Source organism: Chenopodium quinoa, unplaced genomic scaffold (assembly GCF_001683475.1).
Source record: "Chenopodium quinoa cultivar QQ74 unplaced genomic scaffold, ASM168347v1, whole genome shotgun sequence".
Lineage (NCBI taxonomy): Eukaryota > Viridiplantae > Streptophyta > Magnoliopsida > Caryophyllales > Amaranthaceae > Chenopodium > Chenopodium quinoa.
In genome coordinates this window covers 1,377,151-1,404,691 of record NW_018743074.1, presented here as the reverse complement: position 1 = coordinate 1,404,691, position 27,541 = coordinate 1,377,151, and the positions used below count along the sequence as shown (strand labels likewise).

At 41.4% G+C, this 27,541-nt stretch overlaps 1 protein-coding gene and 2 pseudogenes across 1 annotated transcript; all 3 read right to left on the bottom strand.

Annotated features, from left to right (window-relative positions):
- Positions 1-1,022: 1,022 nt before the first annotated feature.
- LOC110731494 lies at positions 1,023-3,293 on the bottom strand. Its single transcript, XM_021911344.1, has 2 exons — positions 1,474-3,293; positions 1,023-1,380 (listed from the first exon to the last, which is right to left on the bottom strand). The coding sequence occupies exons 1-2, from the start codon at positions 3,291-3,293 to the stop codon at positions 1,023-1,025; spliced, it is 2,178 nt and encodes a 725-aa protein (XP_021767036.1).
- An 11,297-nt stretch (positions 3,294-14,590) lies between these two features.
- Positions 14,591-19,419, bottom strand: LOC110731625 (annotated as a pseudogene).
- On the bottom strand, positions 16,857-17,661 carry LOC110731624 (annotated as a pseudogene).
- Positions 19,420-27,541: the final 8,122 nt, after the last annotated feature.

Here is a 27,541-nt window from a genome sequence, read left to right as displayed (position 1 = left end):
GTGACTTATTATGCCACTTATTACACATGATACAAATATAACCAATTCCCTAATAGAGTTTCATTTCGGGGAGGAAAGGAGGCACATTAAGGGCACAAGGGACCGCAATTCAATTCAAACATATCCTACTTGAGCGAATTAGACAATATCCTATACTGGGTGTGCAATTGAGCATTCATTGGCTTTCATTTCATATACACTAATGCAATCAAGATTAATAGACCTCTAAATGACCCCATCTCTTGCATACACCCTTCTAAGAGAACTAGTACTCATCGCTCAAGAGTCAAGCAAGAAAAACATATAAGCATTGTCATTTGAGTCTCAACCTTGGGCAAATTTTTTTTTTTCATTTTTCAATTTTTTCATCATTTTTTTTTGAAGAGAAAGCGAAAATATTCACATTACTAACTAGAGAGGGAACACTAATATTCAGTTGACAAGAGGTTTGGATTTCAAGGAATCTAAATTGGATTAAGGGCCTTGGATATTAGGGAAATGAAACAACCAAAACAAACGCAACCAAACAAACCAACATGTCAAGAAGGCATGCAAATGACTCCCCCCAAGTTATCATAAACATTGTCCTCAATGTTAAGCAATAAAAGCTCATAAAAAAAAGGAGAAAGAAGACTAACTCAAGGATCGGGTCTTCTTCGACGCTTGAACCTCCTTGGTACCTTTGTTCCTGTTGGTTGTTGTTGGAAGACATGCACTTTGTGCTGTTTTTTTTTTTCTTTCTTTTCTCTTCTTTTTTTTTCTTTTCTTTTTTTTTTAAGTTAATCCACTACAAAAATATTCGGGTTGCCTCCCGGAAGCGCTTCTTTAACGTCACTAGCTTGACGACATTGCGCTATCCAAAATTAGGGAGGGTCAAGGCACACCTTTTTGACCCATCTCATTGTTCCCACACACTTGCCATTTTCCTTAGGCAAAATAATCACATTGCTATCATCACTAGAAATGCAACCAAACATCTTGTCTATCAACTTGATCTTGTTTTTCTTTTTCTTCTTGGCCCTCTATTGCTTTTTCACCTCCGGAGCATGAGTCGATTCATCTTGTGACTCCTCCATGTCTTCTTTCAAAATATTAACCAAAACATCAACCCGATGAACTTGTTTAACCATGGGGTCATTCAACGTTTCCGGAAATGTGAAAGAGATTCTTTCATGCCCAACATGTAAGGTAAGCCGCCCTTGTTTCATGTTAATATTAACACCCGCGGTTTTCAAAAAGGGCCTACCCAATATGAGAGGAATTTTGAAATCCTCATCCATCTCCATGATTACAAAATCACAAGGCACAAGAACCTTCCCCACTTGAATTGGGATGTCCTTCAAGACTCCCAATGGAACTTTAACCGAGCGGTCGGCTAGTCTGATTGACATTTTGGTGGGGCTAATCTCCCCAAGATTTAATCTTTTTTCCATAGAGAGAGGCATAAGGCTAACACTAGCCCCAAGATCACACAAAGCATTTGTTGATTCAAGATCTCCAACCTTAACCGGTATAGCAAAACTACCGGGGTCACCAAACTTCTCGGGAAGCTCATTTTGAGTAATAGCACTTATCTCCGTTGGAAGAGAGACAGAATCACTCTCCTCAAGCCTACTCTTGTTAGAAAGAATATTTTTCAAAAACTTTGCATATGTAGGCATTTGAGACAAAGCATGGAGAAGTGGAATGTTTGATTGAAGTCCTTCCATTTCATCAAGGAACTTAGAAAGTTTCTCACTTAGCTTCTTCTCTATCATTCTATGAGGGAATGGAATATGAGGCTCATATGCTCTCAATGGAGCTTGACTCTTCACTTCTCCCTCATCTCTCTTTGAGGCACCCTCATCACTCATTTTTGACCTTCCTCTCGCCTCCTCACTCACTTCATTTTCAAACTCACTTTCATCTACCCAACTATCTCCCTCATCTCCCTTTTTGGCAACATTTTCTTTCATAATTGGAGTTTCATACCCCCCTTCCATAATCAAGGTGATTGATTTCGCTTGCTCTTTTGGATTCATTACCGTTGTGCTTGGAAATTGACCACCGGGGTTAGAGGTGCACCCAACTTGTTGTGCAATTTGAGATAATTGACTTTCAATCATCTTGTTGTGTGCTTGGAGTTGTTGAATTGAGCTACTAACTTCCCCATTGATCTTGATTTGTTGGGTCATGAAGGTTTCCAAAACGGATTCAATGTTGGATTTTGGAGGAGGAGGGGCTTGATTGTATTGGGGTCTTTGTTGGACATTGTCTCTTTGATTGGGGTGGCGATAGGGAGCTTGTTGTTGTGGAGGGGGTTGATTGTAAGGAGGAGCTTGGTTGTAATTGTTTTGAGGAGGGGGAGCTTGATTGGGTTGTTTCCACCCAAAATTTGGATGTTGTTTCCAACCTTGGTTAAAAGTTTGGGAGTAAGGATCATTCCTACCAAGTGAAGCCACATGCTCCGTTGTAGTGTTGCAATAGGATGCCAAGTGGTCATTTCCTCCACAAGTCTCACAAGACATGACTTGAGGGGATGAGCTACCAGGCACATTGTTCACTTGATCTAGCTTTCGAGCTAACATATCAACCTTTGAAGCAATAAGATCTATTGCTTCAAGATCATGCTTACCGCCCTTCTTGGGTTGACCTTGCCATTTATCACCTCCATAAGCATAATGCTTAGCCACTTCCTCAATCATTTTGTAGGCCTCGTCAACCGATAGCTTTTTAAGGCTACCTCCGACTCCCGAATCAAGGTTGGCCCTTGAGGTAGGAGTAAGACCATCATAGAAGCTTTGCACTATGATCAATGAGGTGAAACCGTGGTGAGGGCATGCTCTAGTATAATCTTTGAACCGCTCCCATGCTTCACTCAAAGTTTCATCAACCTCTTGGTTGAAGTTTGTGATCTTCCGTCTTAATTCAGCGGTTTTCTCGGGAGGGCAATACTTCCCAAGAAAAGCTCTAGTCACCTCATCCCAAGTACTCAACGATCCCTCTTCAACCGTTCTCAACCAATGCTTTGCTTTGTCTCGAAGGGAGAATTGAAACATGTGCATCCGAATAAACTCTTCCAAAATGTTGTTTTTCTTGATAGTTGTACACAATTCAAGAAAGTTGTCCAAATGAGAAAAAGGACACTCATAAGGACTACCCCCAAATTGATCGCTTTGAATCAGGCGGATGAGTTGAGGTGAAAGCTCAAAGTTGTTTGCATTCGTGGTGGGAAGACGTATGCCACTCCGAAGTTGGAATGCGTTGGGGTGGTCATAGTCTCTTAACAATGGTTGAGGAGGATTCTCTCCCATGTTATCTTCTTCGTTAGCTCCAAAAACCTCTTCCGGATCGGAATCCGAATATACAATGGAAAACTCGGGTGTGCCTTGCAAGAGTCTCCTCACGTTTCTCAAAGTCCTATTTAGCTCTGGATCAACGGGAATAAGCGGTGATTGCTTACTCTTTCGTGTCATGCAAAGTCAAACAAAGCTAAGAAAAACGTTAGAAATGACTATCGCAAGTTAAACACACATAAACAAAAATTAAGGTAAGAAAACTACTATACATATACACACATCTAGTCTCATTCAACAATAATAAATTCAATGTGACTTTGCCTCCCCGGCAACGGCGCCAAAATTTGATAGGCCGTCGTCGAGCCTACCAAAGATAATGATTCCTATCTTGGTCTCACTAACAATAGTAAGGGTAAGAAAGGGTCGAACCCAAGAGAGGCGTTGAATCAACCACCGAGTACTACCGTTTAAATAAGCTAAATGAATTCTAAATTGGGTTGGTTTTAAGTAACTTCTTCTAATTCAACTCAACTAAAGCTAAGAGGAGATTAACAATATTAAGAGGAATCTAGGGCTCGGGTTATACCACTAAACTTCATCACAAATCACAATTAGCATGCTACAATCAAGGTAAATTAATGGGACAAATTAGGGGAAGTCATCTAAAGCACCCAACTACTCTCTCAAGCTAGAGGGATTACTTGAATCGTGAATACAACCTACTCTCGTGGTTACATAGCATAAAACAAGTGTTAAAGCATAATCACGATGACATAAACATTCCCTTGACCGGTAATCCCTATTCTCATGGCATTTCGGGTCAATTAAACATAAGGGAGCTAACTCAAGTTCATCTCTCGATCCTTCGTTGAGAAAGCTTGGATAAATAGTTCTAGCAATGGCCATATACAAGAACTAAGCAATTAAACCACTTAAGCTCAACTAATCATCATCCCACAACAACCAAATTAGCACATGCAATAAGTAATTAGTGACTACATTGAGGGTTTTACCCAAACCCTAGAATTTAGACTACTCACAATCCATGGAGGTTAAAGCAATTAGAGGTTTCAAGCAATTCATGAACAAGTTCAAACTAAGGATTAAGCTAATTAACAATCTAAGCATGCAAGAATTAAGCAAGTAATCAACAACAAAGTAAAGAGAAGTAGAAAAGATGAGTAAGAAATGGTTACTATGAAGCTTCAAAGTGAGCAACAATGGTGGATTTTGTCTTCTACAATGATTGAATTTGAATGCTTCCAAGCTAAAAATTAAGAACTAACTAATGATTTGAGAATTTAATGTTCTAAGACTACAAACTAAGAGGAAAGCTCTAAAAAAACTGCCTTCCAGTACAAATGAGCTCTAAAGGGGTATTTATATGACCCCCAAATAAAAAGGACGGAGAAAACAAGGAAGGAGTTCGACTGCAGGTCTGCACGGACGTGCCATATTTGGCACGGACGTGCAAGGATAATCACGGCCGTGCCAAGTTTGGCACGGACGTGCAGGAGGGCCAAAATGGAGGCAGAAGCAGCACGGACGTGCAGACTTGCACGGACGTGCTATCATCTTGCACGTCCGTGCAGGATGCCCTGCCTAGACTGCTTAACTTTGGGAAGCTGTAACTTCTATGTTTCTTGTCGGAAATGGACTTGTGACCAGTTGTTGGAAAGCTCTTGAGACGAACTTTAATCTCCAATTTGAATCGCTTCAAAAGGTTGATAAGATCAAAAGTTATGGTTGGTTGAAGTTGACGCTTACGCAAACGACCTTTCAATGTTCTCCAAAAGCTTTTCATTTCCCTTTAAGGCATTCCTCCTTCTTCCTCCATGGCTCTATCAACCAAGCTTGCCCTTATTCTTTCTCACTCATGCTTGATCATGTCCATAGTGCTAAAAATAGCTACATTACATCAAAAACACAAACAACTGGTGAAGCATGGATGGTACAAAATTTGCATAAAAATAGGATAAAAAATGAACTTTGATGTCGATTAATAAGGAAAACAAGGTTCAAAAGTACCCTAAAATCATGCCAAATAACAAGTTATCACCGGATCCTAATAGATACCGGGAGCTGGTCTGACCTAATCAGCTATCAATGCTTGACCAAGCTCAAGTACAAATCCAGTAAAATGCACCAAGCGCCTCACCCGCTTGTTGGTTTTGGGGGAGGCGTAGTGCATCCGGTAGGAAGCATAGATCTTCCCATCCGGCTGGGTGAAAAGGGGGAAGGGCGCCATATGGTGGTAAAATTCTTGGTTGTAGAAGAACTTGCCGCCTACAACATGATATTTGGCCGTCCGACCCTCAATGAGTCCAAGGCTGTCATCGTTCCTTCACTCATGCTTGTCAAATTTGAAAAGGACGATGGTACAGTCGGTTCCCTTAAGGGGGACCAGAGGACGACTAAGGAGTGCTATCTCTCTGACGTCAGACCTACTATGGGGGCAGCCGGAGACGACAAGCCCATAGATGTTGATAACTGCGATACAGCAGTCCCGGCTCCAAGGGCAGCCGGTAAGAAAAGAAAGGCGGGCCAGACGGATCCCGTAAATCAAGAAAAATAGCAATCACTAGCCGGGGAAAGGTCAGATGATCAACGACCTCAGCCAGCTGGTGACTGCATTGATGTCGTCTTAGACGACAGCCATCCTGACAGAACTGTCAAGGTTGGGACGGTTGCTTATGAACGGTTGGGAGCAGACCTGCTCCAACTTCTAAAAGAATTCAAAGACATCTTTGCCTTTGAAGTGGAAGAGATGCCAGGCGTCAGCCCGGATCTAGCTGTCCACAAACTTGCCGTGGACCCTAAAAAGAAGCCGGTCAGGCAGAAAAAGAGGGATCACGGTGAAGAGAGATCTCAGGCGGCAGCGGCTGAGGTCAAAAAATTGTTAGATGCTGGGTTCATCCGGCAATGCTACTACCCGGATTGGGTAGCAAATGTTGTCCTCGTGAAAAAGCCGAATGGTACCTGGCGGATGTGTGTAGACTACACAAATCTGAACAGAGCATGCCCAAAGGACAGTTACCCGCTTCCAAAGATCGACAATCTGGTCGACTCTACAGCCGGTCATGCTCTGATGAGTTTCATGGATGCCTACTCAGGTTTCCATAAAATACCCCTATGGAAAAAAGATCAAGAAAAGACTGCCTTCGTCACTGATCAGGGGTTATTTTGTTACAAGGTGATGCCGTTTGGGTTAAAGAATGCACCGGCTACATTCCAACGCATGATAAACACCGTCTTCATCAATCAGATTGGCAGGAATGTAGAGGCGTACATTGATGACATGATAGCCAAATCCAAGCTACAGACAGATCACCTACTAGACCTCCGAGAAACATTCACCACACTCAGGCGGCACCGGGTCATTCTTAACCCAAAGAAGTGTGTGTTTGGTGTTGAGTCTGGGAAGTTTCTCGGATTCTTGATCGACCAAAGGGGCATAGAGGCTAATTCGGAAAAAGTACAGGCGGTCATTGACATGCGTTCTCCCCGCACTGTAAAAGAAGCCCAGAAATTGACCGGTTGCTTGGCGGCGTTGGGAAGATTTCTCAGCCGGTCAGGTGACAAGTGCCTCTATTTCTTCCAGGCCATCCGGAAGAGGTCCAGATTTGAGTGGGGTGAAGAGGCGGAAATGGCATTCCAGAAGTTAAAGCAACACTTACATTCCTTGCCAAGGCTAGAGAGCCCCCTGCCCCGGGTGTATCTAGTCGTCTCTGATCATGCCCTTAGTGCCGTTCTCCTCGCTGAGAGAGACGGTAATCAGCTCCCGGTGTATTTCATCAGCCATGTACTTAAGAATGCTGAACTCCGGTACCCCATGATCGAAAAATTTGGGTTGGCCCAGTTCGTCGCAGTCAAACGGTTGAAGCCCTACTTTTTGGCTCACCCGGTGATTGTATATACAGATCAGCTGCTCAAGCGACCAATGACCACCATCGAGTCATCCGACAGAATGATCAAGTGGGATGTTGAAATACAGAGCCTCGAGATAACTTTTGAACCCAGGCGGGCAGTGAAAGGTCAGGCATTTTCCGACTTCATTGTCGAAATGACTAGACCGGTGCAACCGGAAAATCCTGATCAGGTTTGGAAGTTATTCGTAGACGGTAGCTCTACAGTGAACGGCTGTGGTGCAGGCATTATATGCCATTCTCCGGAAGGGGACAAGTTTGAATATGCACTACGGTTCGGGTTCCAAGCCTCAAATAATGAGGCGGAGTATGAAGCCCTGCTAGCCAGTATACGCATGTGTAAGGCAGCAGGGGCAAGAAAAGTCAGCGCTTGCTCAGACTCTCAGTTGATCGTTAGCCAGTACAATGGTGACTACGAGGCCACCCATCCGGCCATGATCAAATATCTACAGGCGGTCAGGGAAGAGGCCGTGTCACTTGATGAATTTCATCTAAGTCAGGTGCCCCGGTCCGAGAATAATCAGGCGGATGCCCTTTCCAAATTGGCATCATCCGCCTCCTATGATTCACCTAGGACGGTTTTTTGGGAAGTCATTGAGAAAAGAAGCATTGATCATGACCCCATAGGTATCCTGGACCAAAGTGCCACCTGGATGGAACCCATCCGGAATTACTTGACAGACGGTACTTTACCGGATGACCCTTCTGAAGCAATGGCGCTCAAGAAGCGTGCTCTGAGCTTCGTTATGCATCATGGAGAACTTCTCCGGAAGGAGTACCTACAGCCGTTTCTAAAGTGTGTAACCCCTGAAAGGGGAAGAGAGGTTCTAGAGGATCTGCACGCGGGTTTTTGTGCCTCACACATAGGCGGCAGGTCCTTGGCAAAAAGAACCAGACGGCAGGGTTACTTTTGGCCCACTCTTGAGGCAGATGCCATGGATTTGGTGAAACGGTGTGACAAATGCCAAAAGTTCGCCCGGTTGATACATCGACCGGCAACTGACCTGACAGCCATCCATAGTCCAGTTCCGTTTGCAAAGTGGGGCATGGACATTCTGGGTCCGTATGCTCCTGCATCAGGCGGTCGCCGCTATATTTTGGTGGCAGTGGATTACTTCACTAAATGGGTTGAAGCAGAGGCGGTCAAAGGCATAAAAACAAAGGACGTGATATCCTTCATTTGGAGAAATGTCATTACCCGGTTTGGGGTTCCAATGTCTATGGTCTTTGACAATGGACCTCAATTTGAAACGCCTGTCCTCAAGAGCTGGTTGGAGGACCAAGGAATCTCCCATTGTTTTGCATCCGTTGGCCGTCCTCAGGCAAACAAGCAAGTTGAGGCTTTCAATAAGCTGATCTTAGACGGTATAAAGAAGAAGGTGGAAAGAGCCGGTGGACTATGGGCAGAGGAATTACCTCATGTCCTTTGCGCCATCAGGACCACTGAAAAAGGGGCAACCGGTGAAACCCCATTTCTTATGACATATGGCACTGAGGCGGTGCTCCCCATTGAACATTATGAGCCAACACTTCGCATCATGCTATATGATGAGGCGGTCAATTGGGAAGCCATGCGGCTTGCACTGGATGCTCTCCCAGAGCGAAGGGGCAACGCAGCCTTGCGTCATGAGATTTACCGCCTGAGAATGACAAGAGCCTACAACAAGCGGGTTCACAAACGGCCCTTGAAAGAAGGACATTTCGTGCTTCGCAAAATGGAAGCAACCGGTAGGGCCAATGAGCAAGGCAAATTAACCCCTAATTGGGAGGGACCCTACCGGATCTTTGAAGAAGTGCGAGACGACACATACCGCCTGGAAACCCCAGACGGTAGAAAGCTGCCTAGAACCTGGAATGTAGACAATCTTAAAAAGTACTACTTCTAGAAATTGTATAGCTTTTGTAGATTTTTGTATAATTAATGAGAGATTTCCTACATATTATGCTTACATTCGCCATGTCTTGTGCTTAACACAAGCGGCCCCACTTACCTATTTTCCATGCGCCATGTCTTGTGCCCAACACAAGCGGCCCTGAAAACTAATGAATCAACCGGTGACACCCATTCGGGTGAATTCATCGAAGAGAACAGCTCCCATTCGGGTGGAAAATTGTTCTAGTGATAAAAAATCAGGCGGTCCTACCCGCCTGAATGATCCATGACACCAAAGAATCGTGGGCTAGCATTCCCAAACATGCAACCGGCCCCCTCTTTGGATCAAGTACCATTTAAGGCTGATCTCAAAACAGACAGCCGGTACTTAAAGTGCCGCCTAATCGACTAAGAGAAGGCAGGCCTCAAGCATTTGGTTTAGGCCAATAATCTATGAAGAGGTGTTCTTGCAAAAGCCCAACCGGCAAATTGACACCCTAAATCCTATAAAAAGGTCTTTCCCAAAAGCCCAGCCGGCAAATCTGTAAAAACCAGCTGCTTTTCTTTTTTACGGTTAGCACTTAGCACTTAGCTAAAATCGTTAGCATTTGCGCTATAGCATATGGATATCCACCTGGCACCATTTCATCTATGCCAGCCTCTTATCTAGGGGCAATTACCTATCCTAACCCCAACCAGTCATGCGGAAACACATTCATTCAAAAAGCATGCGGAAACACATTCATTCAAAGCAAGAAAAATTCGAAACTTAAAGCAGCAAAAGGAAAAAACAAATTCATTCAAAACCGGATCAACCGGTGGAAATGTAGCAGAATAAACCGGCACAGCCGGTGAAAATATAAAATTGTTTACAGAATAAACCGGCACAACCGGTGAAAATATCAGTATTCAAAATAAAAGACGACAGCAGAGTAAGCCGACCCTTCCGGCGCTATTACAAGATAATGCACGGCGCGCAGGCCGGGAGGTCGTTGCTACTCTAGCTGCACTGTCACCCGGTCAGCCTGAGCTTGACTCCCTTCCGGATGAGTTGGGTCGGTGTTGGGAACGGAGCCGGGAGCAACCTCATCCTCGACTGCCTCTTCGTTGCCAGCCGCCTCCTCCTGCATCCGCTTGAATTCCGCCTCAACCCATTGCTCATAGGGTTCAGACCCCGGCTTGCCCTCCTCCTCAGCCAGAATGGCAAGGTCTGCGTACTTATAAGCGAGCTCCCAGACGTTGTATTCTGTACCCGGATGGATAATGGAGAACGCCCTCTTCATTCGGTTTTCGCAGTACTGCTCATTCTCCTCAATGAGCCGGCTCTGATCAGCTTCAACAGTGTCCTGGAAGTTGCGCTGAGCATCAGCAGCCTCCTTGACCAGGCAGTCATTTTCTAGCTGCAACCGTTTGCTGCTCTTCTCCGCCTGATCAAGCCGCTTGAGGGGCTCCTCATGCTTCTTGAGCTCGTCTTCAGCATTTTCCAGGGCCACCTGGAGGTTGCCTATTTTGGTCTTCGACTCTTTGAGGGAGTTTTGGAGGGACTTGACCTGATCCGCCTGTTGCATGATTATAACTTTAGTTTCTAAGCCATGCACAATCATGGAATAGTGAGCAACGCTATGTGCGTCATCCGCAGAACGTTTTGGCTCTTCTTACCTCTTCCTGCTTGCGGATATAGGCCTTCTTGAGCCCCTCCACGCGGAGCAGTGCCTGCAACAACAACACAACCGGTATTAGTAGAAAGACCGGATGGGTATACTACAAATTGAATGCCGGGTGGGTACTCATTGACTTACATCGGCCAAGTCAACCATCACACGGTCGGCATTGAAGGTATTGATTCCAGGAATCGCCTCCTTCTCGTCCCGGGGGACGGCTTTCAACATGGCCCGGGCATATTGAGCAGCGTCCGGCCAGCAGGGAGAGTTATCTGCACCAGAAACAGACGGTGAGAAAACTGCGTATGCTCCGCCTACGGACAGCCGGCTGATCGGAGAATCTCCCGGCTGAGATGCGGAATATGACTTAACCCGCATGGGTAGGTCGAGCAACGTGAGGTTGAAGGGGTTTGTACCTTTTTGGGAAGCCGTTTGGCCTCCGGCAGAAGATGGACCGGTTGCGGTCCTTATTGGAGTGACCTCTTTCGAGGCCGTTTCAGTGTTATACCCGCCTGGGGTCTTTATTGTTTTACCGCCGGTAGTAGCCCGGGCGGTAGAAGCGGTTCTCTGCACCTTGAGTGCAGGCTCTTCAACAAACGGCCTTGGCCGGATCTGTTTTTGCAAAGAACGGGGAATAACACCTCCATCCTGAAACAAGACCACAAACGGTCAGGTGAATAAATAGCTAAAGCAGCATCAAAGCCAGCACATAAAGAAGGTCAGGCGGGCTAACCTTTTAAGCCGCATGAGCGGCAAGTTTTTTCTCCAGATTCTCCTTGCGGATATCTGAAGCCTTTCTTGCGGGTGTCTTGGCGCTGGGCAGCATCTTTTTAGCTTCTTCTGCAAAACGAAAATACATCCGGTCAGAAACATGATAATTTGGCATTGCAATCAAGAGAAAAAGGTTAGCCGGCATCAAATTAACCGGCTAGGGTTCGTAACCTTTGCTCTTAAACATGCTGCTAAGCCCACAGGCGGACAAGAAGCACTCGTCCTTGAAAAATTCGTGTTTGGGCACCCACTTCTTGGGTACCCTTATTATCTCTCCGGTTGAGAGAGAGGAAGAGGTCAGCTCAAAAAATCCGGAGTCCAGAATGGCCTCCCTATCATTATCAGGAAATGGGGGCAGCCGGCACTTCTGCCCCAGAAGCTCTAGTTTCCCGTTGTAGGTCCGGTACTCCTTGTTCTCCTTCTCAGACGGGGCTTTGACCAGGTAGAACCGGTTCTTCCAGTCCGACCATTTAGACGGCTTGTCCAAGGTCATCATATATTGGGGGTGAGTCGTCAAGGTGTACCAGGCTCTCCAGCCGCCTGGGCTCCGGCTCAAATAGTACATATGGGCAAATGCCTCCCAGCCGGGGTTGAGATCCTGCATCTCGCAGGCGGCGATGTACCCTAAAATGTTCACCCAAGAATTCGGGGTGAGTTGCCAAACGCCTAGGCCATACCCCCTAAGTATGGCCTTAATCGTGTTGTGAAGGGGGAAGCGGACACCGGCTAGGAAAGCCGCTTCGTAGCACCCAAACCAACTGTTAGCGTTGGGTTGGTCATCTTCCATACAACCGTCCCGAACTCCCCCGGCACGGTCATCTTGTATCCTTTCCCAAGCGGTCGCTTGGTAATAAAGTCTAGTAGGGAAGACCGCATGAGGGCACGGTCTTTGAGATAGACAGCGATCATGAGAGGGTCGTTTCTACTTTGCCACGAAGGCCTCTCCGCCTCCTCACTATCTTCAGACATGGAGCTGGAGCTACTGCTTTCAACCCGACCGTCATCAGAGCCGGATGGGGAGTTGGGACCCTCATTGGCGGCTTCTGGCTGCTCAGCCTCCTGAGCCGGAGAGGTCTCCTCGTTGTAGGAGCCTAGAATGCTATCGCTTAGGGTGGTGGGGGTGCCGCCGGATGGTTCTCTAACCGCCTCGTCTAGGCCTTGACTTTCAGGCGATAACTCATTTGAGTCTCCGCCTCTGTAATTGGGGTACATAGCTGTTCCCCTAATTCTGGCCATTGTGTCCTGCACAGACACGGAGTCGGTCGATACAGGCGTTAAAAAGGGGAAATTCCAAAGATCAGAGACGGCAGGTCCAGTTCTAGACTCAGCCGTACTAATTGACCGGCTGAGTTCACAACTATGTTCCGGGTATGGGTATAAAGGGTCCATCTACCTATGGGACTTATAAACAAAAATGCAAGCAAAAGACGCAAACGGAAATACATGGAAAAGCGAGAAGGAATAGAGACGGTACCTAGAGTAGAAGAGTGTTGAAAACCTCAAGAAATTTCTTGGGGATGCTTGCGAAGACACAGACGGTTTGAAGACCGGCTAGGTTCTCTGGGGTACCCTCTCGAAAAACTTTTGCTTGCTTGCTACCTTACAGGCGGTCTGAAAACCGGCTGCTCTGAGATTATCAAATCTCTGTGTGCTCTGAATTTCAAGTACCGGATGCTCTCAAATGCCGGATGCTCTCAAATGCCGGATGCTCTCAAAATTCAAGAAAATTCACGAAGTTTGTAAATGAGCTTTCGTGCGCTTCTTCCCCTATTTATAGGGGTTACCTCAGAAGGCGAAGGGACGCGACCCTTCCCCTTCTGCTTTTCCCTCCTCTTTCAGTTAGAATTTGAAGAGGTTTCTTCTAAAATTTAAAAAAAAAAAAAAAAAAAAAAAAAAAAAAAAAAAAATTTAGTCTACGTCGGCTCTCTTCTCAGGTGCCACGTGGCACCTCGCCACGTCAGCACCTAAGAAGGGCAAATGTTTGGGGTAAAAATACCCCAGCCACGTGGCTCTATGGCCGAGCGACACGTGGCACCCGGCCATTGGTCAGCAGGGCTCCAATCCCCTGCTGACACGTGTCCTAGAAACCCTAAATGGGGAACCAAGGCTCCCCACTATAAATAGTGGGAGAATCCTCATTAATGGGCATTCATAAATACATTCAAGAAAATTGAATACACGTACACCAAAACCAAGCAATATTAATTGCGGAATTCTCCCATTACGCGAGAAGTAATTTCACTATATTACGCACTATCTTCCTCCTGTACGTAACTGACTTGATAGTCGGAGGCGGAGCTCCAACCAACCGGAGTCTTCGTGGTTTTGCAGGTACAGGCGGCGAAGGGCATTCTTGGAATTGTAACTCTCCCGCAAGACACATCAAAAAACCCCGAAACAACACTAAATGTTCATAATTTTTTTTCACGTGTTCATTTTTTTTATACTAAATGTTCATTTTCTTGAATATGTTCATATATTTTTATAAAATGTTCATCTTATTAGGTGTGCTCCATCTATTCTATTATCGTATGATAAATGTTCACTTTTAATATACTAATGTTCATAATTATTTTCGACATGTTCATTTTTTATTAATAAATGTTCTTTTTTCTACGTGTTCGTAATTATTTTTACACTAAATGTTCATTTTTAAGGCCGTGGCCTAGCAACTTTATAGTTATAATGTTTATTTTTAATACTAAATTATCATTTTTTTTAACATGTTCACTTTTAAAGTATTATGTGTTCATTTTTTTCTACAGAATGTTCGTTTATTTTTACGTATTCATATTGTTTTACTACATGTTCATATTATAAACAGTGGTGCAGCTATTTTAGCTGCACTTGACTTGTATCTTAAAAAATATACTCATGTCTTTAAAATCTTGAATTTGGGCCATTTTCAATTCCCAAATTCTAAGCGTATCCAAACAAGATAATTGGGCCAAATCTAGAATTTCAAATGAAATTTTGATTACCAAACAAACCATAATGAATTTGAATTAATTAATTTCTACTTACTAAATTTGGTATACCTGTCATGAATTATACAGCCACTAGTATGAAGCTTTACAAAGAAACCATGAGAATAGAAAATTTCATTTACAGTTAAAAGGAAAATATTCATATAGTGCCCTAATCCATATATTCATACTAACAAGAATCAAGCATCTAACAAGAGGTAAAATGTCAACAACTTTTTGGACATGTAACCTCCTTTCAATTAGTTTCCTGACCAAATTCGTAGACGCAGATCAGCTCGATCCGGCCCCAAGGTACTAAGCGAGAAGCAGTGGAACGACCCAGTGAGACTCCGAATCTTCTGCATAATGTTCCTTTGATGCCTGGATTCCTGCATTCCCCCAGCTAAAATCTTAGTAAGACCACCATGAATATACATTTAACATTATAATTTCCATACTATATGGGGAAGCATTATATCACCTTCTATAAACGAGTTTTGTTTTGATTGTATATATATGATTTTGCAAAATACACAAAAACGGCCAAGCCTAAGGCACTTAGACCAGCAAGTAGCCAATAGAAGTAATCAAGATGAGCGCGATTCAAGTTATCTGAAAACCAACTCTCTCCCCCACTTCTGCTGCTTGTTTCGTTGATGACAGAGACAAGGAAGCTGCTTAAAAGGCCGCCAACACCAATATGCTTAAATATAGAGACAGCCCGACAGAGCGCAATTTATTTGGAACCTGATCATAGAAAAATTCTTGCAGGCCAATCAAGGTAAATACCTCTGCAATTCCGAACACAACATATTGCGGAAGCAACCACCAAATACTCATTGGGATTGTAACATCAGGCCTATCAATCAGCCCACGTTGCAAAGCAGTCATCAGCCTTTTTTTCTTGGTGACAGCAGCAACCACCATAGTAAATATGGATATGAACAACCCAGTTCCAATTCTCTGAAGCATTGATATCCCAGCAGGCTTACCGGTCAATCTTCTGGCAACTGGCACAAGCATACGATCATAAATCGGGATACAGATAAAAATACAAATATAAACAGCGCATTGTAATGCTGCAGCTGGTATGAAAAAGTTAGACCCGATTGATCTATCTAATGTCATTCCTTGTTTAGTGAACAAAGTTGCTGGCTGCGAGATTACAATTGCATAGACCAATATTGTTGCCCATATAGGAAACAAATTTTCTCCATTTCAATATTAATAAAGAAGTTTTATTTTTATTTTATTTATTTATTTATTTTTTTTGACAAAGAAGTTGCCCCCGTAAGTTCGTAAGTAATAACATTGAGTCAATAAGTGTTGATTGTTAAAACTAAGCAAAGCCCCAACAAGGCTCACATCTTGAAGCTAAGTGAGGCACCAAAAAAATTGCCTAGCAATTTTCCCACAAAGAAAGAAGTTGTAAGCTTGTAACTAATTAAGGATATGAGTCATATGACAATAGGTTAAGTACATGTACATGTTGTTAGAAAATTTAGAGTGTATGTGGGGAGCGAGATGCCGCGCCCGCGGGGTCTGGGGAGAGCCCTCTCCTAGGGCGCGGCCAGGCATCTCCAAAAAGTCTAGGGTGAATTAAAATTCACCATGTCCGCACCCGCGGCCCTGGTTGCCGCGCCCGCGACCCTGGCTGTCGCGCCCGCGGCCTGCGACGGTTGATGATGCTTTCGTTCTTTTAATTGAAAAATTAAAAGAAGAAGGGAGAGACTTTCAGTTTTTCCCTGGATCTTCCTCTCCAAAAATATATTCTCCACTATTTCCTTTGAGAAATCTTGCTAACTTGTCATTGGAAAACACTTGAAATTTAGCCAAATTTGTGAATTAGTCATCTATATTTCGATTCTTAGTGCAAAGAACGAATTGTTGCCTTTTGTATATCAAAGAGGACTTCCGGATTGAACCCAAGCACCGTTGTGGGGGAAATTAACCTCTTTAAGAAAGTTTATACACGCCTAAGACAGAGTATCAAGGTTTGAGACTCAAGTGGTCATAGTAATTCTCATGTTCATGTTCATGTTCATTTATAAAAGCTTGGAATTGAGGCAACTTTAGTATATTTCACATTAGTGTTCTATTATTTATTGATATTTTAGTGCTTGGTTTGTAATACATTAATTAGTATTTGATTGTTGTATAATTTAGTTGAAATTATACTTTGTTTTTAGGTTTTGTTCCCACAAAAGTAAGTAATTCATTATTGTTGAATTGCTGTAAAACCTAACACATGTACTTTTACTAAAAAATATAGTCTTTTTACGTTTGATAACAAAAAGTAGTTAGTAACTTAGCAAAGATGAGGGGATTTAGTAAGTTGAAATAAAATGTGAATTTGGTATGTAATTGTACTTTGTAATAAACTACTTGTAGTACAATGTGAACTTGGTATGTGAGGATTCACTCAAATATACATTTTCACTCCAAACATTGGTCACTGATACCTTGCCTTTACATTTTGCACATAACTTACAGTTTTAGTTCAACACTGAGAAGTTTATCAGCATCTTGTATACTCGAGCTAACATTTGTTTTTATTGTATACATATGACTTTGTAAAATACACGAAAAGAACTAAACTGAAGGCACTATGACCAGCAAGAAGCCAGTAGAAGTAGTCAAGATGTGCTCGATTCAAGATATCTGAAAACCAACTCTCTCCCCCACCACTAATGGTTGCATTGTTGATCAGTGAAACGAGAAAGCTACTTAAAACGCCTCCTAAGCCAATAATACTCAAATATAGAGACAATCCAACACTACGCAACTCATTTGGCACCTGATCGTAAAAAAACTCGCTCTTACAGGCCAATCATGGTGAATACTTCTGAGATTCCAAATAAAGCATATTGCGGAAGCAGCCACCAAATTATCATTGGGATAATCTCATTAGGCAAATCTATTAGCCCATGTTGAGCAGCAGTCTGCAGCCTTTTTTTCTCTGTGACAGCAGCTATTACCATAATAAAGATGGATAAAAACAACCCGATTCCAATTCTCTGAAGCATTGATATGCCAGTAGGCTTTCTGGTCAATTTTCTAGCCATTGGCACTAGAACACAGTCATATATAGGGATAAAGGATATAATGCAGATGCCATTAAAAGACATCAATGTTGCAGCTGGTATTGAAAAATTAGACCCAGGTGTTCTGTCCAATGTAATACCTTGTTTGGTGAAGAAAGTTGTAGGTTGTGAGAAGATGATTGCAAAGACCAGAGTTGTTGCCCATATAGGAAAAAGCCTGAGTACCGCCTTTGCCTCTTCAACATCACTCTTGCTGCAAGATTTTACACCTCACTTTACAATGTCAGGTGCAAGTAAAGCTTTGTTAGAAATTTGAATGTCTGAGATCTATCATAAGGTTCGGTTTCTTCAAGCTCTCCTCTGTTAGCAACCACAGGAAGTGTAGTATTCCAATTTCTTGTTGCTGCAACAAATACCCTTCCAATCCTTGTGAACGGACTCTCCCCTTCAACTTTCATAGAGTAGCGATAAGTCATAGTTCCAGCCATAAATATAAGGAGAGCAATTATCATGATGATGCATGGAATCCCTAATCCAAGGCCCCAACTAAGGTTGTCCTGAACATAGCTCAAGACTCCAATACCAACCAAACCACCCAAGCAAACTCCAAAATACCACTAGTTAAAGAAAGAGCTTTTGGCTTTGCGCTCCCTACGATCTTCTCCATCAAACTGATCAACCCCGAAAGCCTGAACACAAGGCTTGTGACCACCTTGCCCAACAGCTACCAGGTAGAGGGCAACAAAGAATAATATTATCTGCGAATTGGGAGAACATCCTGAAGTTCCCTCGTAGCTAGTATCTTGATTGAAACAATTAAGGGATGGTAACATTGCTGATAAAGTCATCAAGCCCAGCCCCTAGTAAGCCACCTAGATTAGATAAATATGGGATAGAAATATAACAGCATATTCACACAACATATTCTCTGTTAATGAAGGTAGTTGTAGAATTGTAGTAACTCGATTCTCATGATAATGGTCGTATTTTAGACAATTGCTGAGAATTTTCTAAGTAAATCAACCTACAATACAGTGATAAACTGATATACCCATGAGCATTACAATTATATTGCCAATCTCACTGTATTCATATGCAGTTACTTTAAGACAAAGCTTATGCAATACTGTACTCAAATGTCCAATCTGTCATCAATCAGACAATCATACTTGCAAATTTACTAAGATGTAAATGAAGGAAGAAGCAACAATAGTATTATACTTGCCCACAAAAGAATCAGCAATAACAGCCCCCAATATCGTAAGTAAACAACCCACTCCGCTCCAAGCATTGATACTAGAGGCTGCCACTGCCGTTGACTGCTGCAATTTCCGCGTTAAATAGCTAATCAAGTTTCCTCATATCCCATATTATGCCATCCTCTCCGCCATCTCCACCCCTTAATAATAAATTCGATTAAATTTTGATCAAAGTCAACAAAGACGGTAGTAGTTTAATAAACTTACAGATGATGAAAGAAGCGAAAGTCCTTTGTCCATGCTTGGATCTGATGGCAGGACAGTGTTTATAGTCAACTGCGCTAGGGACTGTTTCTTCTTGTTGTTTTTGTTGTCCCACCATAAGAAGGGGTGTGTGAGGGAGAAGCTTAGGCTCAGCTGACGCTGATCCTACAACAACCGCATTGGATTTAGAGTTGGAGGATGACATTTACAGTGTAAAACACCACTTTCCAACCAGCAGGCAACTCAGAATCTGCAGGTTGCAGATGCAGAGAGCGAGATTGCCCCTGTCTGTGAGTGTGTCGGTGTGTATGTGTGTCAGTTTCTGTGAGCATAACAAAGACTAGAGTACAGATTGAGATTTGATCCCTGGTTTTAAAACTTTAACAACTAAGCTAGCTACGGACTAGTTGACATTCCCGACACCCCATGATGATTCTAATTCCACGTGTTTATATATAAATACTTGTAGTTGGCAGCAGGCCTTCATATCAAGAGTCAGTTGAGGTGGGGTAGGGAAAATAAGTAGATAATGACCCTGGTGATAATAATATTCACACCCTTTTCAAGTATAGACGGGGAAAAATGAGATTCACAAACTAACATTCCAAGCCCATGTCCATAACAGTGGTGGGTATCCGGACGACCCAACTAAGCAAAGTCCAGCTTGTTAATTACCCTTCTACTGCTCATAAAGATAAGTGTGGTATGCAATAGGAATCAAATAGGCATAACTTATGTATAATATAAGACAATTTATAACAATGAATTGAACAACAATGTGATTCTCAGTTAGCTAAACACCAAATTTAGCATGAGATGTGGTCGAATGCCTCCTGCATCATCGCCTTTTCAAGGCTCCCTATACACTAAACAAAATAAATAAATAAATTGACCAACACTGAAGTGCTAAACCAAATTTTTGCACTTACATTTGGTTTAAATGTCACATTTTTAGTGCAAGTAGAATTTCATTATATGCATGACGAAAATCAAGAAATTCTATCCTAGAGGCTGGTGCTTACAAGCACAACAGAGCCATGACTTATCATATATACAATCTAAAAAACCTGTAAACTTGCAGTTGCAGTAGTGCTGAATTTACTAGCAACTAGTATACGTTGAGTATTATAAGTCAGACTTGCTACTCTAATCAAAGAAGAAAGCTAGCCCTTGTATAAAGCTTGGAAGACCTCACGAAGAATTGTAGACGGCACATTGGACCATGCCTTTATGCTGGTAAGGAAACTTCTCAATCTGAAAACACGAGCAAATTTCATTTGAAGCAAACCACAAAAGCGCCTTGGTGCATATTATTATGACTTGCAGAGGGAAAAAACAAGCATGACGATTCATAATACCTGTACTGTAGATACCAAGTCGGTAATCCTGCCCCTAACATTGAAGGAAATGTCCGTCGATTAAGTGTAATTACTAATTATGATTAGGACAAATATGAAGATTAATTATAATCGGTTATTTTAGGTAATCATAATGTTTTGCTAGAAACCAACTTTGATTTGTGAACTAATGCGATTAGTTTACTACTAATAATAATTCGGTCCTATGAGGTCACACATATGAGTATATCATTGAATTAATATGCATGAAAAGGCATTAAAGCCCAAGAGATGCGATTATGTGAAGAGGTGCGATAGTCTTCTATTATAAATATGACTAAATGACACAAATGAAATGATACATATTTTTCATTAATCACAACACTTCTCTCTCAAATAACCTCCGGTAAAAGCAATAAGGAATTGTTCCTTATTTCGTACTAGCATACGTGGAGATTCGATCATTGCTCGTGGACCAATATTAGAGGAACGACAATTGACGTTCTAAAGATCTCTAATTGGAGAAAGAAGTGCCCTCTTACTTTGTGGAAATCACGCATCGAGAGTATAATATACTACTTTATGTTATTCGTATTATTTATATGCATGAGATCCTGTTTTAGGTGCTAAGAAATTGTTTCTTGAAATTCCGCTATGTGCATCTAAAATATCCCTTGAGTGGTATATTAGCCTGGTGCGTATAATAATATGGTCATAATTAATTTGATTAATTTGATGTGTATAGTGTTATTTTTAATTTCATCAAGGGAAAGAAGTATTGTATTATTGAAATTAAAATTAAAACTCCCAAATTAATTAGAATGGAGATTTTGATTAATTTGTTCAATTAGGATTTTTAATTTGGGTCTAAACCGCATCAAAGATCACCGATTAATTTTACAAAAGTTGTAAAATTAATTAACTCAATTATAAAAATAATAAAAAAAAACCTATTTTTGAGTGGAGCAGCCACGGCTGGGTCGCAGACCCATCTGAGATGGGCCACGGTTGCTGCTCCGGTGGTCGAGGAGAACTCCGGCGACCAGAGGCCACGAATTTCAGAAATTCGTTGGCCATGGAGTAAACTCCGGCCACGAATTTCAGAAATTTGGTGGTCAAGGAGTATACTCCGGCCACGAAGGAACGATTTCCGGCTGACGGTTTTTTTCACGGCCGTTCATGGCCTCTGTTTTCTGATTTTATAAAAAAAAAAAAAAAATGAAATGAAAAGAGAGGAAAAACCGTCCCGGTAGGCGGTTGCTTCACGGCGTTTCATGGTTGACGGTTTTCTGGGCAGCCATTGGATATGTTTTGGGTGTTCTTGGTTTTCTGGTAGATGTATTGGTTTAGTTTTTTTTTTTAATAAAAAAAAAAAAAAGGGAAACCTTTCATTGGACATGCCGCTTCATGGTTGCGAGATTTCAGTTTTTTGTCTTGAAAGTAAATGGTGGTTTAGTTTAATAAGTTAAGAAGAGGAAACATTTTCTGGTTTCTTTTGAATGTTCAGCACGTCATTGGGATAAGTGTGGCATTTTATAGATAGAGATTTATTGCCTAATTTTGTTCCTGATCATATTGGTTATTTGACCAATATTAAAATATGTGATATTTTATTATGTGGCAATTTTATATAAATATATATGATATTATTATTATATTCGGTGACTAGTATGGCCCCAATTAGGATAGAAAATACGGTCTGCATACCGTTAGTATTTTTGAAAATACGGTCTGCGCACCGTTTGTATTTTTGTAATTTATTTATTGTTTATTTAAATTAGAATATATAATAAGAGTTATCCGGCAACGATCCACGATGAATCATGGATGGAGCTTCGCGACTTATCCTGGATGGAGTCTATGAAGATAGAATTTTTATTTTCATAGAATTAGGGGTCATACTAGGATCACAATTTTATTGCATTTTATTATGCTTATTTAAATTTACGCATGTTGCTCTTATTTATGGTATAAGTTCTCTAATAAATAAACCAACATAGTAAATTAGGTCCCTAAAAGCAATATTGAGATATGTTTTTTCAAACAGACACCTATAAAGCCTCTGATCATAAGTAATAAGTTTCGCCAAAGCGGGGTGTTGCATATAATCTCGGGAATATAGGGAATATTTATGAAATTTTACATGTCAGTGTTTGGTTTTGCTCAACAAGATTATCAAAAGACAAAGTTTTGGGTCTTGAAACATTGAGATGGAAACAAAAGTTGTTATCTATCGACCAAGAATTATATGAGATATAATTAGTAAAGGTTGTTTACTTACCAATAAAACATTATATTATACATAGGGCCAAAATCCGCTAAAATTTATTGTTTTAAAGGATCTTGGTATTCACATTAATTATACGGGACAATTTTAAAATGTGATGAGTAGCTTTGAATTGTTCAAATTTTGTATGTTGCTACGATAAACATATAATTAAACTTTGCTATATTTCTATTGTAGATATCATGTCTAGTAACAACAACAACAATAGTCCTAACTTACGTTCATACCTTGAGAAGGATAAATTGAACAATACTAACTTCCTTGATTGAGAAAGGAACCTAAGAATTGTTCTTAGGGCCGAAGGAAGAGAGGATGTCCTTGGCTAGTTAAAAGGTTGTTAAAGAAAAATCAGTGTTTGTCACATGTCTCATGTTAGCTCGAATCTAACCTTCAAAAGAAGTTTGATGGTATGGATGCTCATAGCATTATCCAGCAACTGAAAAAGATGTTTCAGAAGCAAGCAAGGATAGAGAGATACGAGACTCATAGAGAGTTGCTTCGATGTGTGCAAAAAGTCGGTGAACCAGTAGGAGAACATGTTTTCAAAATGATGAAATTGTTCCAGAAAATGTCTAAACTGGGAATGACCTATACCACTGAAATGGCCACTGACATAATCATGATGTCATTGCATGATGGATTTTAGCAATTCAGGCAAAACTTTAACATGCACAATAAAGTGCAAACCTTAGAAGAACTGCACGGAATGCTTGTCACTGCTGAGATGGACATTCCAAAACCAAAGTAAGAAGTTCTTATGGTACAAAAGGGTAACGGTTTCAAGAGGAATGGGAAGGGCAAAAAGATTGTCAAAGGAAAGGGCAAGCAAGTTGCTCAAACTAAGACATCTAAGCCCAAGGTCGATCCGAAAACGGATGCCAAGTGTTTCTATTGTGATGGAATAGGCCATTGGAAGAGAAACTGCGTAAAATATTTGGAAGATAAGAAGACAAGCTCTTCAGGTATCTTTGTTATAGAAGTTAATTTAACAACTTCTACTTCTTGGGTATTTGATACCGGTTGTGGTACTCACATTGTTTCAGATGTGCAGGGCCTAAAAAGAAGTAGAAAGCTAGCTAAAGGAGAGGTAGAACTGCGTGTTGGAAATGGAGCAAGATTTGCTGCTTTGGCAGTTGGAACATATAGTCTACCTTTGCCTTCTGGATTAGTTTTAGAATTAAATAATTGTTATTTTGTTCCTTCTATTACTAAAAACATCATTTCTATTTCTGTGTTAGACACCAAAGGATTTACTTTTGAAATAAAGAACAATGGTTGTTCGGTTTATTTTAAAGAGATGTTTTATGCTAGTGCTAAATTAATAAATGGTTTGTATGTATTAGATTTTGACAAACATATATATAACATAGACTGCAAGAAAAACAAATCAAGTGATTCGAACCCTACTTATTTATGGCACTGTCGTTTAGGACACATCAACCCAAAACGTCTACAGAAATTGCAAAAGGATGGCATTCTGACATCGTTTGATTATGAATCTTATGATATATGTGAAGGGTGTTTAATGGGTAAAATGATTAAGTCACCTTTTACAGGAAAAGGTGAAAGAGCTAGTGATCTTTTGGGACTCATACATACAGATGTCTATGGACCAATGAGCACTATGGCCAGGGGAGGGTTTAGTTACTTTATAACTTTTACTGATGATTTAAGTAGATATGGATATATTTACTTAATGAAGCATAAGTCTGAATCATTTGAAAAGTTCAAACAATTTCAGAATGAAGTACAGAATCAACTTGGAAAAACAATAAAAGCACTACGATCAGATCGTGGTGGAGAATATTTAAGCTAAGAATTTGATGATCATCTAAAGGGTTGTGGAATACTTTCCCAACTAACTCCACCAAGAACACCTCAGTTAAATGGTGTATCCGAAAGGAGAGGAATCGTACCTTACTTGATATGGTTCGATCTATGATGAGTCTTGCAGATCTTCCAATATCCTTTTGGGGACATGCGCTCGAAACCGCTGTTTTTACACTAAACAGGACTCCGTCAAAGGCAGTAGAAAAGACACCATATGAGTTATGGACAGGAAGAGTTACAAAATTATCTTTTCTACGAATTTGGGATTGTGAAACTTATGTAAAACGTTTACTCTCAGATAAGCTTTCTCCCAAATCTGACAAATGTTTCTTCATAGGTTATCCTAAAGAAATAAAGGACTACTACTTTTACAACCGAAATGCGAACAAAGTGTTTGTTGCTCGAGATGGTGTCTTTCTGGAAAAGAATTTTATTTCCAGAAAGACAAGTGGGAGTAGTATCTATCTCGAAGAAATTCGAGAGGAGCAACAAATGGATGTGGATAAAACCACGTCAGAGATGCAATCACAAGGCAATTTCTTACCGATTAGGCCATTAGTAAATGAGGAGAGCTAGTGCTTGAAACGCACGATCCTCTCCTTACTACTAACAATGTGATGGAGGAATTGCATTCAACGCAAGAACCTCCTATCATCCCACTCGAATCAAATTCGTGCGAAATTTCTCAAATAGTTGAGAAGAACATTTTTCCTGTTGCTCAGCCCGTACGTAGATCTAGTAGACCAACAAGACCACCTAAGAGGTTTGTTGAACTTCTGTTAATGAAAAACTCTAAAATTATGATTTTGGACTAGGAAGAACCTACTAGTTATAAACAAGCCTTGACGAGTTCAGACTCCAAAAAATGGTTTGGAGCCATGAAATCCGAAATGGAATCCATGTCAGAGAACACCATAAGAAATAGGCCGGATTCCGACAAAAACTTTCCGACGAAATTTGGGTCTGTCAGAAAATTCCGTTAGAAAGGTAAGGTACGACGAAAAATCCTTCGGAAATATTCCGACAAATTTTTTTCCGACAGATATTCCGTCGGAAGCTGTAAATTCCGAGGGAAAAAATTCGTCGGAACAAATAAAACAACAAAAAAAAAACCAAACCCTAACTCTAGTTCCGACGGAATTTATTTCCGTCGGATTTTGAACCATTTCCGACGGAATTTTGATATTTTTTAAAAAAAAAATTAAAAAACAAATTCAAACCCTAAAACACGGAACTACCCCCCTCCCCCCCTTTCATTTCTCATTTCTCTCTCCTCTCCTCTTCTCTCTCTCCGCCTCTTTTTCCCCTCTCTTTCTCTCGTTTCTCTTTCTCTCTCCTCTCCTCTTTCCTCTTCTTCGATCCTCTCTTCTCTCTCCTGTTCTCTTTCCTCTTCTCCTTTGTCCTCTTCTCCTTCCTCTCTGTTCTCTCGTCCTCTTCTCCTTCCTCTCCTTTCTCTCTGTTCTCTTTCCTCTTCTCTCTTTCTTCTTCTTCTTTGATTCTTTCCCCTCTACTCCTCTTCTTCGATTCCACCGTCGCGAGCCAACAACCATCGTCAAGAGTGTAGATCTAGTTATTTTTAATTTGTATGTAATTTTAATGTTAAGTTTATAAATATTATTGTATATTTATATATTTCCTTTAATTTTCGTTGGTTAATTATCGTTTTTTTTTGAATTTTTTTAATAAAATTCTAATTAAGATGTAGATCTACTGGTTTAAATTGTTTTGTGTGGTATTTTTTAACCATGTTGTGTTAATTTTCGTATTTTTGGGGTTAATTATCGGTTTTTTTGGGCTTTTCGTATTTTTGGGATTAATTTCGGTTTTTAGGGTTTATTTTTTGAATGGTGGTGGTGTGTAGTGGTGTCAGTGGTGGTGGGGGTGGGGGCTGGTGTGAGTTTGGTGCTGGGTAAGTTAATGGTTGGGGTGGTTTCGGTTTGGTGTGGGTGGGGTTTTGGCTGGGGTGGTTTATGTGGGGGTTTTGGTGGGTGGTGAGGTGGGGTCTAGTGGGTTGGGGGGTGGCGGTGGGGTGGGTTGGGGTAGTGAGCAGGGGTGTAGGAAGTGGTGGATCTGGGTGGGGTAAGGGTTAGGGGTGGGGCTTTTTTAATTATTTTTTTTATTGACTTTTCCGACGGAAATTTCCGTTGGGAAATTGCGACGGAATTTCGTTTAAAGTCAAAACTAGCTCCGACATAATGGATTCCGTCGAAAAAGTGGCTTCCGACGGAATTTCCCTCGGAAAACGTCGAATTTCCTACAAAGGGTATTGCGACAGACTGATTCCGACGAAATTCCGTCGGAAGGCCGTTTTCCGACGAATTTTCCGATGTTTCCGACGGCAAAATTCCGTCGGAATCCAGCTGTTTTCTTATAGTGGAACCAAGTATGGAATTTGGTTGATTTGCCAAATGGGGTAACACCTATTGGATGCAAATGGGTTTTCAAATTGAAAACTGACAAGGATGGAAATGTAACTATTTTCAAAGCTCGACTGGTTGCTAAAGGTTTTAAGCAAATCCATGGTATTGACTATGATGAAACTTTTTCACTGGTAGCGATGCTTAAATCCGTTCGAATACTTCTTGCGATTGCTGCATTTTATAACTATGAAATTTGGCAGATGGATGTGAAAACCTCCTTCTTGAATGGTTTCTTGGAGGAGGATGTGTACATGACACAACCAGAAGGTTTTGTAGATCCAGAAAATCCTACGAAGGTATGCAAGATTAAGAAGTCTATTTATGGGCTTAAGCTAGCATCTAGGAGTTGGAATCTTCGATTTGATGAGGCAATCAAAAAGTTTGATTTTCTCATAAGCGAAGAAGAATCTTGTGTTTACAAGAAAGAAAGTGGGAACAACATAGTCTTCTTGGTATTGTATGTGGATGACATACTTCTCATAGGAAATAACATACCAATGCTTGAATCTGTCAAGGAGTGGCTGAAAAGTTGTTTCTCTATGAAAGACCTAGGAGAGGCCGAATACATTTTGGGAATCAAAATCCATAGAGATAGGTCTCGAAGGATGATTGGACTAAGTCAAGAAACTTATATAGATAAGGTTCTTACATAGTTTAATATGGAAAACTCTAAAAGAGGATTCAT

Coding starts and splice junctions, on each gene's coding strand:
- LOC110731494 (XM_021911344.1), bottom strand. CDS start 3,293: ATGGGAGAGAATCCTCCTCAACCATTGTTAAGAGACTATGACCACCCC. Junction 1,381..1,473: donor CTTGAATCAACAAATGCTTT/GTGTGATCTTGG, acceptor AATGTCAATCAG/ACTAGCCGACCGCTCGGTTA.